At 44.2% G+C, this 16347-nt stretch overlaps 1 protein-coding gene across 1 annotated transcript in view; it reads right to left on the bottom strand.

Annotated features, from left to right (window-relative positions):
• Positions 1–406: 406 nt before the first annotated feature.
• The window catches only part of ccdc122 (coiled-coil domain containing 122), a 46689-nt gene continuing 30748 nt past the window's right edge, over positions 407–16347 (bottom strand). The window contains exon 5 of the mRNA XM_080203321.1: positions 407–556. Within this exon, the coding sequence (XP_080059447.1) occupies positions 407–556 (150 nt within the window). The remainder of the gene's footprint in view (positions 557–16347) is intronic.

The following is a 16347-nucleotide window of genomic DNA, read 5'->3' as shown; positions in this document are numbered from 1 at the left end:
TGGGTGAGGAGCTGGGAGATGCTATCGGGGCGAGACACCCAGTGAGGATCTCGCAAATTGGGCACTGCAGGAATCTCCTGGCCCGTTGTGCTAAAAAATTAGCACAGCGGGATGGCAGAATCATCCCCATTATCTTAAAATAATTTCTGGACTGAAATTACTCCATGCAATATTATAAACACATGCATTGATACTCAATGAAATTCCTTTATCCAGAAAGAATACATCATAAAAGAAAATGCTAAAGCCTTTGTTAAAATAGTTGATAAAGGAACTTTATTTGTTACTAATATCACACACTGCAGCCACTTCTGAACCTCATTCAGAAGTTAAGTTAAACAGTATTTAACTCTTGCGCTTTATATTTTAAATATAAGATTTCTAAACATCCAGTGAAGAAAATTATTTACTTTGTAATTCCAAGACATTTTCTCAGATGTGCTGCAGTTTTTTCCATCTGTTGTATGTCCCAGGTAAATTGGCGTTTGTTCGACTGAACTTTATTCAATTGGCAATATAAACGCTTAAGGATGGCTTCACACCTTTTGTTCTGCACCTGAAGACATTGAATATTTAAAGATTTTATCTTATTAGAATCACAAGTAGGCTTACATTAACACTGCAATTAAGTTACAGTGAAATTCCCCAAGTCACTATATTCCAGTGCCTGTCCAGCTACACTGAGGGAGAATCTAGCGTGGCCAATGCACCTAACCAGCATGTCTTTTGGGAGGGAACCAGAGGAAACCCACACAGACACAGGAGAACATGCAGACTCCGCACACAGTGACCCAAGCCGGGAACTGAATTCGGGTCTCTGGCACTGTGAGGCTAACCACTGTGGCACCATGCCCTGCTTTTAAGATAGATTCTTTACAAGACCAATAGTTGAACATATACTGTAGGCAAAGCAGGAAAGAGTGAAGTAGAACAGGGAAAAGTGAGGTAGAATATGGGATAGCAGAGAGAGAGCAGACAAGAAAGGAGTGAGGTGGGGAAACTAGGATATGGAGAAGCATAGGTGAAGGGAAGGGAGGAGAGATAGAAACATTAAGAAAGGAGCAAAAGGCAGAGAGGATGGCATGGGAGAAAGGTGATGGATAAGGCAGGGGAAGGTGGAGAAGGGGGTCATTGTTCGACCGGAGCAAGCAGAAACGAGCAACATGTGGCGGGAGTGCGAAGGGTAAGTGACTGACTTTTATTTGTAGGGTTTCTCTTTTTTTCCAAGTTTTTTAACAGTAAAGTGGAAGTAGGCCGAGGGGTGACCTGGGAAGGGTTTGTTAGCGCGCAAGGTTTAAAAAGCAGGCCGCACTCTACAGCAGGCAGTGTCGGTAGCAGGCAGGGAGTGAGCAGGTAGCAGAGTGAAGGCTGAAAGGCTTTGGCTGAACGGTCTGAGGCGAAAATGGGCGAGGCAGGGTAGGTTTAGTTGTTAGTTTGTAAAAACTTAAAAACTAAATAAATAAGGTTGGAGGATTATGTGATGTGTTGTTCCTGCAAGATGTGGGAGCTGGTGCACCCCAATGTGATTCCCAGTGAGCATGTCTGCAGTAAGTGTTGGTTGCTTGAGGAACTCCTGCTCAGGGTTGATGAGCTGGATTCTGAGCTTCGGTCACTGCGACACATCAGGGAGGGGAAGAGTTACCTGGCTGCTGTGTTTCAGGAGACAGTCACACCCCTTAGACTAACTAACTTGAATTCAGCCAGTGGTCAAGGACAAGAGGATGTGGCTGCTAGTGAGGCAGGTAGAGGGATCCAGGAGGTAGAGTTCCAGAAGCCTCAGTCCCTGAACCTGTCCAACAGGTTCAAGATTCTTGCTCCCTGTGTGGATGGGAACAGGGACTGCAGGGAAAATGAGCAAACTGACCACAGCACCATGTAAAGGGAGCCGTTCAAGTAGGGGGAGAAAAAAGAAATGTAGTCGTTATTGGGAATAGTATAGTTAGGGGCGTTGACACTGTTCTCTGTGACCAGGATCGAGAATCCCAAAGGTTGTGTTGCCTGCCTGGTGCTCGGATTCAGGATATCTCATCTGGGCTGCAGAGGAACTTGGAGTGGGAGGGTAAAAATCCAATTGTTGTAGTCCATGTAGGTATCAACGACATAGGTAGAGTAGGAACAGAGGTTCTGCAAGGGGAATATGAAAAGCTAGGAGCTAAATTAAGAAGCAGAATCAAAAAGGTAATAATCTCTGGATTATTCCTTGAGCCACAAGTAAAATGGCACAGGGTCAATAAGATTAAGGAGGTAAATGCGTGGCTCAAAGATTGGTGTGGGAGGAATGGGTTTGAATTCATGGGACATTGGCACCAGTATTGGGGAAGATGGGACCTATTCCGACAGGATGGTCTTCATCTGAATCGTGCTGGGACCAGAGTCCTGACATATCGTATAACTAGGGCTGTAGATAGGGCTTTAAACTAAATAGTGGGGAGAAGGTTCAGTTATATGGAAAATTACAAAATCAAAGGTAAAGGAAAGGGTAGGAGTGCAGGTTAATGATGAGGACTTTCAATTAGTTAAAGGAGCCGAGGGTTCAGGAGAGGTTAGTAAAGTTTCCAGGCCACGTAATAGAACAGAGAGTATAGAAGGTGGCAGGGATCTAACCTCAGGCAGAGTAAAAAAAGTGACAAGCATGAGAAAGGTGGTCAACGCAGTGCAGGGAAATGGTCTGGGGAAGAATAACCAGTCTGTGATAGGAAGGGACAGAGCATGCAAACAAAGGAATGCACTAACAAATCGGGTCCAGGTAAGAAAGACTAAGATAAAGACACTTTACCTGAATGCATGTAGCATTTGAAACAAAGTGAATGAGTTGACGGCATAAATCAGTACAAATGGGTATGATCTAGTGGCCATTACAGAAACGTGGTTGTAGAGTGACCAGGACTGGGAACTAAATATCCAGGGGTATCAGACGATTCAGGAGGATTGACAGGAAGGAAAAGGAGGTGGGGTAGCTCTGTTAATTAAGGATAACATCAGGGCGGTAGTGAGAGACAATATAGGCTCTAAGGAGCAAAATGTGGAATCAATGTGGGGGGAGACAAGGAATAGTAAGGGGAAAAAGTCACTGGTGGGTGTAGTCTATAGGCCCCCAAATAATAATTTTGAGGTGGGGCGGGCTATAAACAAACAAATAACAGATGCATGTAAAAATGGAACAGCAATAATCATGGGGGATTTTAACCTCCATATTGATTGGTCAACTCAAGTCGGATGCGGTGGACTTGAGGAAGAGTTCTTAGAATGCTGTCAAGATAGTTTCCTTGAACAGTATGTTACAGAATCTACAAGGCAGCAAGCTATCTTGGATCTAGTCCTGTGTAATGAGACAGGTAAAATTAATGATCTCCTTGTGAGGGATCCTCTTTGAATGAGTGATCACAATATGGTTGAATTTCTAATACAAATGGAGGGTGAGAAAGTAGGGTCCCAAACCAGTGTCCTCTGCTTGATCAAAGGGAAGTACAATAGAATGAAGGCGGCGTTGGCTAATGTAGACTGGGAACACAGACTAATTGGGACATTGAGGAACAGTGGAGGATTTTTAAGGAGATTTTTCTCAGTACTCAGCAAAAATATATTCCAGCGAAAAAAAAGGAATGTAAGAAAAGGGATAACCAGCCATGGATAACTAAGGAAATAAAGGAGAGTATCAAATTAAAAACCAATGCGTACAGAGTGGCCAAAATTAGTGGGGAACTAAAAGATTGGGAAAGCTTTAAAAAACAACAAAGAACTACTAAGAAAGCAATAAAGAATGGAAAGATAGATTACAAAAGTAAACTAGCACAAAATATAAAAACTGATAGTAAAAGTTTTTACAAATATATAAAAAGGAAAAGAGTGGCTAAAGTAAATGTTGGTCCCTTAGAAGATGAGAAGGGGGATTTAATAATGGGAAACGAGGAAATGGCCGAGGCATTAAACAAGTTTTTTTGTGTTGGTCTTCACAGTGGAGGACACAAATAGCATACCAATAATTGATGGTCGTGGGGCTGTAGGGGGTGAGGACCTGAAAACGATCACTATTACTAAAGAGGTAGTGCTGGATAGGCTAATGGGACTAAAGGTAGACAAGTCCCCTGGTCTGGATGGAATGCATCCCAGCATACTAAAAGAAATGGCAGAAGTAAAAGCAAATACATTAGTTGTAATTTATCAAAATTTGCTGGACTCGGGGGGAGGTGCCAGCTGATTGGAAAACAGCTAACGTAACATCATTGTTTAAAAAAGGAGGTAGACAAAAGGCAGGTAACTACAGGCCGGTTAGCTTAACATCCGTAGTTGGGAAAATGCTAGAATCTGTCATTAAGGAAGAAATAGCAGGACACCTGGAAAAGAATGGTTCAAACAAGCAGACGCAGAATAAATTCATGAAGGGAAAGTCATGTTTGATGAATTTACTGGAATTTTATGAAGATATAATGTGTGGTTGGCAGAGGGGAACCGGTGGCTGTGGCTTGGCCTTGGAGGGAGTGCAGAGGAGGTTTACTAGGCTGATACCGGAGTTGAGGGGGTTGAGCTATGAGGAGAGGCTGAATAAACTAGGCTTGTACTCGTTAGAGTTTAGAAGAATGAGGGGAGATCTCATTGAGACATATAAGATGATGAATGGGGTGGATAGGATAGAGGTGGAGAGACTCTTCCCGCTCAGAAAGGACAGTAGGACTAGGGGGCACAGCCTCAAGATAAAGGGGGGGTGGTTTAGAACGGAGTTGAGGAGGAACTTCTTCACTCAAAGGGGGGTGAATCTCTGGAATTCTCTGCCTGTTGAGGTGGTGGAGGCTGCCTCGCTAAATATTTTTAAGACGCGGGTTGATGGGTTTTTGATAAGCGAGGGGATTAAGGGTTATGGGGAGAGGGCGGGAATGTGGAACTGAGCCACGACAGATCAGCCATGATCTTATTGAATGGCGGGGCAGGCTCGAAGGGCTAGATGGCCTACTCCTGCTCCTATTTCTTACGTTCTAATGCACATTTAGATTTCCAGAAGGCATTCGATAAGGTGCCTCACAAAAGGTTCCTGCATAAGATAAAGGTACACGGAGTTGGGGGTAAAATGTTAGCGTGGATTGAGGATTGGCTATCTAAAGAAAGCAGAGAGTCAGAATAAATGGGTGCTTTTCTGGTTGGCAATCAGTGACTAATGGCGTGCTGCAGTGATCGGTACTGGGGCCTCAACTGTTACCATATACATTGACAATCTGGAGGAGGGGACTGAGAGTAGGGTAACAAAGTTTGCAGATGACACAAAGATGAGTGGGAAAGCAAATTGCGTGGAGGACACAGAAAGTCTGCAGAGAGATTTGGATAGGTTAAGTGAGTGGGTAAGGATCTGGCAGATGGCGTATAACATTGGTAAGTGTGAGGTTATCCACTTTGGAAGGAATAATTGTAAAATGGACTATTATTTAAACGGTGAAAAATTAAAACATGCTACTGTGCAGAGGGACCGGGGGTCTTTGTGCATGAATCATAAAAACTCAGTTTGCAGGTGTAGCAGGTCATCAAGAAGGCAAATGAAATGTTGGCCTTTATCACGAGAGGGATGGAGTATAAAAGTACAATTTTGGCCCCCTTATTTAAGAAAGGATATATTAGCTTTGGAGGGGGTACAGAGAAGGTTCACCAGGTTGATTCCAGAGATTAGGGGGTTAACTTATGAGGAGAGATTGAGTAGACTGGGCCTGGACTCATTGGAGTTTAGAAGGTTGAGGGGAGATCTTATAGAGACATATAATGAAGGGGCTAGACAAGGTAGAAGCAGTGAGGTTATTTCCACTTAGAATGGAAACAAGAACTAGGGGGCACAGCCTCAAAATACAGGGGAGTCAATTTAGAACAGAGTTGAGGAGGAACTTCTTCTCCCAGAGGGTAGTGAATCTTTGGAATTCTCTGTCCATTGAAGCAGTGGAGGCTACCTCATTAAATGTGTTTAAGTCACAGATAGATAGATTTTTAACCAATAAGGGAATTAAGGGTTATGGGGAACAGGCGGGTGAGTAGAACTGAACCACTATCAGATCAGCCATGATCTTATTGAATGGCGGAGCAGGCTCGAGGTGCTAGATGGCCTACTGCTGCTCCTATTTCTTATGTTCTTATAAAGAGGACAGAGGGTGATAAGGTGGAATAACAGAGGACAGATGGGAAGTAGGTGAGAATGGGAGAAAAGGGCTGAAGGAGAAATGGAAAGTGAGGGGTTAGTAAGGGAAAACAAGTGGAGAGAAGGGTTGTCAGTGGGTAGGTGGTTTCAAAGGGTATGAATGTGAAAGACTGGGGGAGAACGATGAGGAGGAGATTGTGTCAACATAAATGGGGTTAGATGATCAGAGATGAGAAAACTCTCCTGTGCCCAGGGCAAGGCCCACAATCTAGGGGTTGGGGGTTCAAAAGTTCAAAATTTATTTTAATGGGAACTGGGAGCCATAACGTCACTAAGTTTTTAAGGGGAGGAATAAGAAAGGGAAAGAATCCAATAAAATTCAATGATAATTCCTGAAGCACACAGCAGAACAGGAAGTTTAGGACAGAGTAGTAGCCAAATTAGCTTGGCAATGTGCATTCATCATCCACTGCCCTCTCCTCATTAACAGCTGTTAAACCTACACACACCTTGAATATTCTGAGCAAAATAATATGGAGGTGAAATTGGGCAATATTAAGTCCCTTAAAGTTCCCAAGTGACATCTGCAGCATGTGGGCACACTTCTGCTATGATTGTGCTGAATGCCATATTGGTAAATGGGTTAGCATGCACAGAACTAATGTCCACTGGCAGCTTGCAGCGTAGGCAAGTTCCCTGCCTCTGCCCCTAACCCTCATCAATCTGTGCTTTTTACAGGAACCAACAGCCACATATGGATTTATTCTGGCTACTGCTGCAATTTTAGATGTTTTGAGTACTCTGCTATGTTTCAAGTACCAAAAGTCTTTAGTGAATAATCTGACAGGTGATGGAGTACATTTTGCTTACTTAAAGGCACCTGTACAAACCTGTTGCTTTCAGACATGAGTAGCTAGTATAGCATCTTCTTGGTATTAAAAATAATTGGGAGAATGAACAGAATCCACTCAGAGGACAATCTGCTAGAAAAGGGAGGAGAAGGAAAGAAGGTTTGCAGCAGGAGGCCATTTCTTCAGAACATCCTTAGTGAGAAGAATTTTTTGGAAAAAAAAGATTGTAGCACTGTTGTAATGCTCCAAAAATCCTTCTATATACTAGTATTCCCCACATATGATGGCAATAATTTGGAGTTGAGCCCGCCAACCAAGGAAGCAAAGTGTTGGTGGCTAGAGCAGCAGGTGTGTTCCAAAGCTGGTTAGATTTTAGCCCCTCTAGCCCTCTTACTCCCACCCAGTCCCAATGGCCCCTTAAACCATCCATACCAACTCATGATTATGATTCCCATTCAGCCAGTATTCGCTCTACATAATCAATGACAACTCCAGTGTACCAGGGCCTGGTCAGGGGAGACCGAGGGAAATACTTCAGGGTACCTGAGGGAAGATTCCAAGATACCACGGGGGTTGACTCGAGGGTACTTGGCCGAAAGGACTCCAGAATTAGGGGGGGTCAAGCTGGGGGAAACCAGGGGTGTGGAGACAGTTAAGTGTGAAAAACATCATTCCTGAAGATGCCTTCTGCTGTGGGCTTCACAGAGAGAAGCGAACCCTAGAGCACTGGCTTTTTGGAATGGCCTCACAGAAGAAAGGGAAGGTGGGGCAGTGCAGTTCGTGGGTAAGGAGTAACAGACTGACTGTTCGACTCAACTCCAGGGGTGGGGGTAGGGGTGGGTGATTCTGGAGTTGGGATGTTGACAAGGCCAAGGCTAATGGAAAGGTGCAGGTGAGACGGTTCAGCTACAATTCAATCAACATGCCTGGAGCCAAGCTAGTCGCACAATTTTGCCCACTCAAGAACTCCTGTGTGAGAGAGCCACTGATTGCTGCTCAGCATTTAATCTTTGGTGTATTGACTTTTAAAATTGCAGACTGCCATAGTGTGCTGTACCATTGGTCAACTGGGCAAATAACTACATTTCTTAGAGAGTTGCCAATAGAACACTATGTTCAGGGAACTGGTTGATCACATCTGCTACCTTCTGCAAGATTTGGCACCATGAGGACATGGAAGGCATTCACTGCCAGTATTGTTGAAAGTTATGGTAATGCTCAATTTTTTTCACCTGTGGCTCCTTCCAAAGCTCCACAGATGACCTCTGAGGGATTCTGCAAGCCTCCACATACAACTGCACCCAGGAGGTGATGGATGCACTTTTGCAAGTGCACAGAACTTCATCCATTTCAATGGGATCTGGCAAGTCAAGAGGCAAGAGCAATGGACTTTGCGCAAATCTCTGACCTTCCACAGGTGCAGGGTGCCATCGGCTGCACTCATGTAGCACTCAGATCTCCAGGGCATCAAGCAGTGAACTACATGAACCCCAATGGCTTCCACTCACTGAATGTTCAGCTGGTCTGCAACCAAAGCAAATGCATCCTTCAGGTGTGTGCTCAATTCCCAGGGAGTGCGTATGACTCTTAAATTCTGAGTTGTTCTCAGGCACCTCACATGTTTGCTGATCTCAGTTCATCTGGAACCTTTATTCATGCCATGTCTCCTGTGGACTTCATTGTTCTAATGCATGCCTGGCTAACCTCGCCGCATTATAAGAAGGATGTGGAGGCATTGGAAAGGGTGCAGAGGAGGTTTACCAGAATGTTGCCTGGTATGGTGGGAAGGTCTTATGAGGAAAGGCTGAGGGACTTGAGGTTGTTTTCATTAGAGATAAGAAGGTTGAGAGGTGACCTAATTGAGGCATACAAGATGATCAGAGGGTTAGATAGGGTGGATAGTGAGAGCCTTTTTCCTCGGATGGTGACGGCTAACACGAGGGGACATAGCTTTAAATTAAGGGGTGGTAATTATAGGACAGGTGTCAGAAGTAGGTTCTTTACTTAGAGGGTAGTAAGGGCGTGGAATGCCCTGCCTGCAGCAGCGAGGACTCGCCAACTTTAAGGGCGTTCAAATGGTCAGTGGATAGGCATATGGATAACATTGGAATAGTTTAGAGGATCATTACATTGGTTCCGCTGGCCGGCACAACATCGAGGGCCGAAGGGCCTGTACTGCGCTGTAATGTTCTATGTACTCGTTGGAGTTTAGAAGAATGAGGGGGGATCTTACTGAAACTTACAGGATAATGCGAGGCCTGGATAGAATGGATGTGGAGAGGATGTTTCCACTCACAGGAAAAACTAGAACCGGAGGGCACAACCTCAGACGAAAGGATCGATCCTTTAATTGGATTTATTATTGTCACATATTAACATACAGTGAAAAATATTGTTTCTTGCACACTACACAAAGCATACCTTTAACAGAGAAGGAAACGAGAGGGTAGAATATCGTATAACAGTCATAGCTAGGGTGTAGAGAAAAATCAACTTAATGCAAGCTAAGTCTATTCAAAAGTCTGGTAGCAGCAGGGAAGCTGTTTTTGAATCGGTTGGTATGTGACCTCAGACTTTGTATCTTTCTCCTGAAGGAAGACGGTGGAAGAATGTCCAGGTTGTGTGGGGTCCTTAATTATGCTGGCTGCTTTGCCGAGGCAGCAGAAAGTGTACTCAGACTCATGGATGGAAGGCTGGTTTGCGTGCTGGACTGGACTATATTCACAACCTTTTGTAGTTCCTTGCGGTCTTGGGCACAGCAGAAGTCTTACCAAGTTGTGATACAACCAGAAAGAATGCTTTCTATGGTGCATCTGTAAAAGTTGGTGAGAGTTGTAGCAGGCATGCCAAATTTCCTTAGTCTTCTGAGACAAAGAGATAAGGAGGAATTTCAGCCATGGAGTAGTGAATCTGTGGAACTCTTTGCTGCAGAAGGCTGTGGAGGTAAGTCATTGAGTGTCTTTAAGACAAAGATAGATAGGTTCTTGATTAATAAGGGGATCAGGGATTATGGGGAAAAGGCAAGAGAATGGGGATGAGAAAAATATGAGGCCATGATTGAATGGCGGAGCAGACTTGATGGGCCAAGTGGCCTAATTCTGCTCCTAAGTCTTATGGGAGCTGATTGCAAGCCACGACGGTGCAAGTCTGTATCATTTTTAATCTGTAAATAAATGAGTTGTTTTTCCCAAGCTGGTTCTTTTGTATCTGATGTTAAATTAGTACATCCAAGTCTCTCACTTTGAAGTTTCATGCCTTTTAAAAAATATTTTGCTTTTCTGTTCTTGCCACAAAAGTGAATAACCTCATACTTCCCCACATTATACTTTATCTGCCACCTTGTTGCCCATTCGTTTAACCTATCTCTTCTCAACTCCCTTTGTATCCTCCTCCTCAAAGTTCACATTTCCAACTAGCTTTTTAGATACCAGCTATCTGTTCTGACAGTTCCTGTAACACACCATGTCGCCTTAGTCTGGAACATTTAGCTCAATTAATGTCAGTCCTCAGTACATGACAAATATCACACTTCCAATATTGAATTTAATGTAGCCTCATGTTAGTCTACCAAGTTCTTTTCAAAATAAGTGACATTATTACTGACCAAAATGAACAGACATATTTTGCATTTCCACATGTAGTAATATGCTGCAAAATAACATATATACAAGAATTTTAAAAAGTTAGTCTGTCATGGATTCCTTTGTAAGCTGATTCTGACAGGTCTCTGTTAAATGATCAACAAAAGTCTGTAAATTCAGCTTTGTTTTATCCTCTCTTGCTCAAAATTTCATTTACCTTCACAGAACACTTGCTTTATGCAGACTCTCATTCAACTGAAACAACTGTTTTCCCGAGGTAAAACATGTTACTGCAACCATGTAGACAGCTATATGCTGATTGATTGTGAAAACAAAATGGGATACTTTGCCATGAATGCTCAGGAGATATGCAAAGTCCATAAGAGGATTATGCATATGAACGTAAGATTTTTGGTAACTTCACATTCAATCTCAAATAATGAGAACAAAGGTTGGAGAAATGGCTCATGGGAGGGCTGGATTCAATCCTGCTACATAATCCTAAGGATGCAATGAAGAACAGATACAAGAAGCCTCATGTGAAGATAAAGACACAAAGCAAAATTCTGGACATTTTTGATGCTTAGAATTCTTTGAGGGCAGGCTTTTGCAATATGCCCACAAAAATTCAGCAAAATAACTGTTTTAATGCTTGTTACTTTTTATGGATTGCAATAGAGATTTTCCTGGAAGGCATTAAGAAGCAAATACGGTAGAAAAGAATTAAAGATGGAAGCTACACGTAATAGGTCCTTGGAGGAGAAAGTCCCTTCACCAGAATTTATTTATAAGATCCAACAATACTATAGAGTGCTCTCAGTGCAGTCTACAGAGTGTGAAGGAACTGACACTCCTATTTAAATACAGAGCATAGGGCTCTCTGATTGGACCATCAATTGGGCCGTTAAATTGGGAGTTCATATTTAAGCAGGCCAACCTCAATTGCCTGGTTAAAGCCATTACATTCCCTGCACCCCTCCCTCCCCCTCCCCAACCCCCCTCCCTCCCCCTCCCCAACCCCCCTCCCTCCCCCTCCCCACCTCCCCAACCCCCCTCCCTCCCTAACAAAGTCTGAGGAAACCTTGTGGCTTGATCGCCTCACAAGTCTTTTCCTCCATTTGTACGCTGGATCTGGATCCTCCAACTCGGCCTCTGATGTTGAAGGAATGTATCAATTGGGCACCCGTCTCTTCCGCAGTGAGCAATGGAAGTTGATTTGTCTTCTTCCTCCAGTGGTAGATGAACTACTGCAGCTTCATCCTGTGTCTGTTTTGGACTCTGAAGTTCCCACCAAGAATGCTGGAGAGACAGCACTGGTCCTTCGAGGAGGACTCTTCTCGTCCCTGGCACTGCAGGACCAACTTGGCCCAGGGACGGAGGGTGAGTTTGAGGCCCAGACCTGGTCCAGGTGCTTCCTTAAGATGACCTCACTCATGTGTACCGGGGAAGATACCGGTCTCATCCTGAACTCGGCTGTCCATGCTATCCATGTGGGTCCATTTGCGTAATTTCCTACCCAGAATTTCTCGCTGGCATCAAAGTGCCTCTCTTGGTGAGTGTTGTGACCCTTGCATAGGGCTTCTAGGCGATTTTCCTCCACTCCACTCCACTCCACTCCACCCCCCAAGGCTCAGTCTGGTGCAGGGTTGTCTGCCCATGAATAATTCTGTTGGAGCTATTCCTGTGGTGACATATGGGGTTGTCCTTTAGTCGAATAGCCACCATCTATGTTCTATGTTCTATGTTCTATAAGAGTTTGGTTTCTACTGACGTCACTGGCTATTTTTTCAACCTGGCTTTTAGTGTCTGGACTGCTCTCTCCACCAGCCTACTGACGCTGGGTGGTATGGTGCCATCTTGATGTGCCGAATCTTGTTCGATATCATGAATTTTGTGACGTCTAGGCTGATGAAAACTGATCCATTGTCTGAAACTAACACCTCTGGAATCCCGTGCATTGCAAATGAGGTGTGCAGTTTCTCAATAGTTGCCGTTGTGTTTGCTGAGTTCATTTTGTAGACATCCAGTCATTTGGAATGGGCATCTATTATTACCAAAAACAAGGACCCCATTAATGGGCCAACAAAATCAACATGAAGTTGGGACCATGGCCTACCTGGCCTTTCCCATGGATGCAAGACTTCTGGTAGTACCTTCTGCCCTTGTTGACATTCCTGGCACCTGCCCTGCCAATTTTGCTAATGTCTGTCTAGACCTAGCCACCAGATATAGCTCCTTGCCAGCATCTTCATTTTGGAGACTCTGGGGTGCCCATGATGTAATTTGGCCAGTATGGCCCTGACTTGACTTGGGACTATGACCTGTGCTCCCCATAGCAATATCCTGTCTTCCACAGCTCTAATATGGATGGAATTGTGGCTGGACTGGCCTTTCCATCTCCCCATCAGTTAATGCTGGGTCTTTTTCTTCCACCAGTATACGTTGTGAGCGGCAACTGGGGGGTGGGGGGGTTATGTGTCGTCTCCTAGTCTGGGTACCAATGGTGGGGTGTCCAGTAATGGTAGCTTGCTTAGGGCATCAGCATTTGCCACTCAAGTCCCTGACTGGTGCTCCAACTGACATTAATATGCTGCCAGTAATAATGCCCAGCGCTGGATCTGGGCTGAAGCTATTGATGGCACTGCTTTGTCCTCCTTGAGCAGACCCACCAATGGTTTGTGATCTGTGATAATTGTGAATTTCTGACTATATAGGAAATGGTGGAATTTCTTTACTGTGAAAATTACAGCCAGAACTCTTTTTTTCTATCTGGGCATATTTTCGTTCTGCTATTGCTAGGGTCCTGGAGGCATACGCTATTGGCTGTTCCTGTCCGTTTTGCCTTCTATGTTTCAGAACTGCACCAACCCCATATGGGGGTGTGTCACAGGTGAACACCAATTGTTCCTTGGGGTCACAATGTGCTAAAACATTTTCAGAGAGCTGCTGTTTGATTTTCTTGAAGGCCCTGTCTTGGTGGACAGGCCATTCCCAGGCTTGCCCCTTTTTTTTAAAAAGCAGGTGTAGGGGATCCAGAATGTATGAAATTTCCCATAATATGTCACCAGCCCTAAAAACGACCGTAACTCCTGGGGGCCAGGGCATCTTTTACTGCTTGCACTCCAGGAGACGTTGAGCTGACTTATCAGCTTTGTACCCCAGATAGGTTACTTGTGGCGCTCCCTTTCTAAGTGCACACCCACTGCTGAAAATCGTCTAAGGACTTCCTCCAGGTTCTGCAGGTGTTCTGCCCTTGTTTTCCCCATAATGAGGACATCATCCAGGTAAATGGCGATCTGTGGCAACCCCCGTATGTTCTCCATCATTCTCTGGAATATAGCACAGGCTGACAATACCCCGAACGGTAATCTTGTATACTGAAAAATGACTTTCAGTGTGTTTATTATAATGAATGTTTGTAAATCTTTGTCCAGCTGACTTATGTCCAGTTTTGAGAATAAGAGCTCTCCTGCTAGTCTTGCATATAGATCCTAGATCTGGGGAATTGGATACTTATCAACTTGTGATTAACACTTTAATGTCTGTTTAAAATCTCCACAAAGACGAACTGAACCATCCAGCTTCAGGATAGGCATCACTGGTGTCACCCACTCCAAAATCTGGGCCGGTTTTATTATGCCTTCATGCTCCAATCTTTTGATTTTTGTGTCGACCGTTTCCCTTAACGCGAATGGTGCTGGCCAGGCCTTGTAAATTTTTGCGACTGCCTCCGGATCAATATGTAATTTTGCGTTTGCTCCTTTAATTGTTCCTCACCCATGCTGAAAAACCTCCAGGTATTTGCTCAGGACTTCACTCAGATGATCATTTCCCAGCTGAAAAATGTTTACCCAATCTAGTTGGATGTCCTTCAGCCAATTTCGTCCCAATAAGCTTGGTCCCGAACCTTCCACTACCATCAATGGTAGCCTAATCACTTGTTTTCTGTAAGCAACAGGCAGGTGGTTTGTACCCAACACTCTCAATGGTTCCCCTGACTTATACAGCGTCTGTTGTCAGTCTTGCTGAAGTCTCAGTCAGGTAAGAATTGGAGTCCAGTGCGTATTTTGTTAAACAGCATTTCCCCTACCATGGATATGGCTGCGCCTGTCGACCTCCATAAAGTTGGTCATCCATTCAGTCTCACAGACAATTTAATAGGTCCCGATTTGGTCACTGCTAAGCAAAGTAGCTGTTCCTCATCGGAGGTAGGTGGAACTTCCAAGGCGTGCATTCTCCTGTACCTGGTCCTTTTCAGAAATGTCAGTTTTAAAACTTTGTTTCACTTCTCCAACCCTGACACTGGCAACAGTTGCAATGTTGTGCAGGTGGGGCTCTGCAGGGACTGCTGTCTGTCAGTTCTGTGGGCAGACTTGGGTTCCCTTCTATCCGATTTCTTCCTGGGGTTGGCAATGTGGTGGCCTGGCCCGTAGTGGTAGTCCCTTAACTCAGATACACTGGTGTGGTCATTTATCTTCATTGAAATACTCTGTATCTCATGTGCTCTGCTTGCAGCTTTTTCTAAAAAGACAAAGCCAGCTGTAATGCTTTTTTACAGTCCAGCTGGGCCTCTGCCAACAGACGCTTTTGTAGGGACACATTATTGATTTTGCACACCAGTCTCAGAGCATCTCATTTAATGCCAATCTGAATTCGCAAGCCTCTGCTAATCACCTTGATCTCGTCAGGAACGTAGTGATTGACTCCTCCGTCTCTCAAAATTCTGAGTAAAACCAGTACCTTTGCAGGATCAGAGGTGGCTTAGGGTCATAATACTACTAAGTCCATCTATTCCTGGAAGGTTTTTGTGTCCAGTGCCTCCGGAAAAGTTAAACTGTGCATAACAGCGAAGGCTGCTGGCCCACAAATGGACAGCAGGATAGCCTTTTCATCTGAGGTTATGTCGTTAGCTCTGAATAAATATGCCATTGGTTCTATATATTGGCCCAGTCTTCCACTGCAGGGTCAAAAGAATCCAATTTCCCAACAGGGGCATGCGTGCCCAGCAATGGCTTACCCATAATGTGTAGTGGTTGACAGCAAGCATGTGCCTTCAGGACGTTACTTTTTTCCTCATCGTCACTTGAATAAATCCTCAGAGGCGAAAGTCCCTTCATCAGAATTCCTTTATTTACAAGATCTAACAACACCATAGAGTACTCTCAGTATGCAGTCTACAGCCGGAGTGCAAAGGAACTGACACTCCTGATTAAGTAAAGATCCTGGGGCTCCCTGATTGTTGATGATGTGCATTATAATAAACAATCAGCTCAATAGGAAATGTTGAAGGAAAGCTCGATGTCTCAAGCACAGATCCTTAACTTTCCAGTGGCAACCAGTTCAGCAATCCACCAAGTTAGCAATTCATCCATTTTTGGCCCTTCTCGCTGTTGGGATCTTGCAGTCCTGCTGACGTGAACACCAAGAGGACATAGGTGCATAGAATGGGAAACTCCATTGACAATGGTAAGATCTTCTGATCCTGCCGCTGGCCAATGGCAGGTCACCTATGTGAAAGAATAGTAAACAAAATATTATTTAATAGAAGAAAGCCTGTAGAATGCTCTAGCACAGAGAGACAGGGTGACCTTGTAGTTGAATCACAAATGATTACTTTGCAGGTAGAGCAACTGATTAGGAAGGTAAATGAAATTTTGGCTTTTTTTGCAAGTGGGATGGAATATAAAAGTAAGGAACACTTGCTACAAGATTTTCAATCTACAAGGGTACCAAATGTTATCAAGTGGAGCTAAGACCACAATCAATTCAGTCATGATGTTATGGAATGAGGGAGCCAGCTCAATGG

This window comes from Carcharhinus amblyrhynchos, chromosome 15, assembly GCF_965287045.1.
Source record: "Carcharhinus amblyrhynchos chromosome 15, sCarAmb.v2.hapA, whole genome shotgun sequence".
NCBI classification, from domain to species: domain Eukaryota; kingdom Metazoa; phylum Chordata; class Chondrichthyes; order Carcharhiniformes; family Carcharhinidae; genus Carcharhinus; species Carcharhinus amblyrhynchos.
The sequence above is the reverse complement of the archived record's forward strand: the minus strand, read 5'-3'. Positions and strand labels throughout refer to the sequence as shown.